The sequence below is a fragment of the Dipodomys ordii genome, unplaced genomic scaffold (genome assembly GCF_000151885.1).
Source record: "Dipodomys ordii isolate 6190 unplaced genomic scaffold, Dord_2.0 Scaffold129, whole genome shotgun sequence".
Taxonomy (NCBI): Eukaryota; Metazoa; Chordata; class Mammalia; order Rodentia; family Heteromyidae; genus Dipodomys; species Dipodomys ordii.
Window position 1 is genome coordinate 1,735,981 of NW_012267345.1, and position 2,879 is coordinate 1,738,859.

General features: G+C 63.9%; 1 protein-coding gene across 1 annotated transcript in view; it reads right to left on the minus strand.

The window, feature by feature from the left end:
* Positions 1-695, minus strand: part of Nkain4 (Na+/K+ transporting ATPase interacting 4) — an 8,803-nt gene extending 8,108 nt beyond the window's left edge. Inside the window, exon 1 of the mRNA XM_013030354.1 lies at positions 680-695. Coding sequence (XP_012885808.1) covers positions 680-695 — 16 coding nt within the window. The remainder of the gene's footprint in view (positions 1-679) is intronic.
* Between the last annotated feature and the right edge of the window lie 2,184 nt (positions 696-2,879).

A 2,879-nucleotide genomic window follows, 5' to 3' on the forward strand; every position in this document is an offset into this window, starting at 1 on the left:
CTACACAGGAGCGCTTCCCAGGCTGCGGGACAGATCTACACAGGAGAGCTTCCCAGGCTGCGGGACAGATCTACACAGACAGGAGCACTTCCCAGCTGCGGGACGAATCTACACAGGAGCGCTTCCCAGGCTGCGGGACAGATCTACACAGGAGAGCTTCCCAGGCTGTGGGACAGATCTACACAGACAGGAGCATTTCCCAGGCTGCAGGACAGACCCACACTGGACACTTCCCGGGTGTTCATGGGAAAGAAGGCCAACTTTTCAAATGATTCAGAAAAACGTCACTGTGGCGGCAGTGCATGACGGGGAATGAGGCCCTGGCGCGGGCGAGTCCCAGGTGACGCGGCCGCTGTGGCATTCACACCATGCGATTCCCCAGTAAAAGCTCATGGAGAACAGCCGAGGGTGGGGCCCGGGAGCCCGCAGGTCTGTCCTCGCTGGACCCCACAGCATCTCTTCCTTGTGTTGCTGAAGAAGCCTGCTCTTTGTCCCGCCTCTGCTGTGACCCTGACAGGGTGGACCACAGTCCTGACCTGGCCCCACCCCGACAGGCAGACCACGGAGGGCCTGTCCCTGCCGGCCAGGCAGACGTGGACAGGTGCTGGACAGGCACGTTCACACCACCCCTGTCCAGCCAGATCTGGGGCTCACAGCCACAAGTGCCGGGGGAGCTCACCTGCCGGGGCCTCCATGCTGGCCATAGAAACAGTCCCTGGGACAGCCCGGGCAGGACGGCCTGAGGAGGACCCAGCCTGGGGCCGCTTTTCCTGTGGCTTCAGAAGAGTGCGGGGCACCTGCCTGGGCTGCACATGGGCCCTGTGTCTGCATAAACACCCGCAGGAGTGTGCGGGGAGGGGGGGCCTGCACCCATGCAGGGCGGGTCAGGCCACCAGGCAGCACCGGGGCCTGAGGGCTGTTGACCCTGCTGTTCCCAGACTTGTCACATGGGTGTTTTCCTAACTTTTTTTTAAGGGAAAGATTTTCTGTGATCTGCTGAAGTCCAGAACCGGCCCCTCCTCCGGCTCTGCTCCACGGTGCCCCAGGCCTGTAAGGCCAGCTCACCAGGGCTCAGTGAGCTCACGGGGTGGGGCTGAGGGTGTCTGGCAGTGCCAGGACTGTTGTGGAAGGACTGGAGCCTACCCCCTCTGGGAGCCGCGGCGCTGCCCTTCATACAACGCCCAGCACCTGGGGGCTCTGTCCAAGCCCCTCCTTCGGGCGAGGGGGCCTTGTTCACTGGCCTCCTCCGCAGTCCTGGGGCGTCCTGGTCCCCAGCGATGGCAGCCCTCACTCTGGGCCCACCCAGGCAGAGGGGCCTTCCATCCCCCACACTCCATCCAGAACCGGGGACCTGTGTGCCAGGCAGCACACACCGGCCAGGGAGGGCGGTGACCCAGGGCAGAGTCCACGGCCTGGAAGGAGCCACGCATCAGCGTCACTCTCCAGGACGTCTCCCCAGTGCCCCTAGGAAGCGCGCATGCAGACGGTTCTCACTTAGGAAGTTTTGGCATCTCCCTGCCTTGCCAAGCCCTGGCCCTGGGCAGTGAGGGCAGGAAGGACTGAGGCTGCATGCCAGGCTCCTGCGCACCTGGGGCCCCAAGGATCAGAGCCGGTAATTCCACACTTAGGCACGGACGGGCGCAGTCTCCACGGGTTCTGCAGGCACACGGTCAAGGTGTGGGGAGAGCAAAGATCTGGGGTGGGGGTGGGGCCCACGCCGAGCCAGGGGTCCCCACCAGAGGGGCACACACATGGCTGACAGAATTCAATATCCAAACCCAGGCCTCACCTTCCTGCCTGGAGGACACTAAGCACTCGGTAGAGATGTCTGCCCTCCCTGAGGCCCATGGAGAGGAATGGCGGGAGAGGGTTAATGAGGCAGCTCTCAGCTCACAGGGCCTCCCTGGAGTCTAGGAGGCCCAGGCGGAGGGGCTGCCCCGCCTTGGAGATGGGGGGGGCAGGGTCATCCCTGAGCCAGGGCCGCCCGAGACTCTTGGTGGTCCCGTGGCCATCCACGATCATGAGGCTCTAGTGGCCCTACAGAGCCCTGCTCTAAACCCTTTGCAGCCCGGGGCTCCTCTGTCTCTGCCTGAGAGCAGAAGGCGGTCTGTGAGCGGGTTTAGCATCAGCTGGCTCAGTGCCTGCGGAGTTCACACTGTTCTCCAAGGCTGCTTGGGCTTTTTGTCCTTGTAACTTGGTAACAAAACTCTCACGCTTATCCGAACAAGGTGGGGAGGGGGGAGGCCGGGCCTCTCCCCCAGCAGAGACCAAAGTAGTGTTCCTCCCAGAGCAGAGGAGGGTGGACAGTCCCCAACGGCCCCAGGGCCAGGACAAAAGGCCTTTGACAACTCCCTGCTGCATTCCGGCTGCGGCCCTAATAGACGCAGCCAGGGACAAGGTCTGCCTGGTCCCTGAAGCTGGCCTGGATGAGAGACTAGCCTGGCAGAATCCTGTCCAGGGAAGCCCGGCTGCCCTTCAGCCAAGAGGCCTCTTTTCTTCTCAGCTGGGACCCAATTTCCCAGGTCCTGCCACAGATCCCAACAGTGGCCATAAAACCCCCACGGGACCCGAGCCCCGTTTCTCCTGCCTCATCCCAGACACTTGTCGACCCCAGATGCATCCTCACCAAATTCCACACACTGAACCCAGAGTCAGCGCCCATCTACCCTGGCCAGGCCGGACGCCAGCCCTGGGGGACAGCTGGGCCCAGCCCGAGCCTTCCCAGACCGAAAACGGCTCCCAGGCTGGCGAGCCCGGCCCACCCTCCTCCCCGCGCCCCGCCAACCACACCGTCCAGACGGGGCCCACGCGCGCCCGGCCCGGGGACACGGACCCCAGACCCAGGGCCCTCCATCAGCATCTCCGCGAGGCTCCGCACG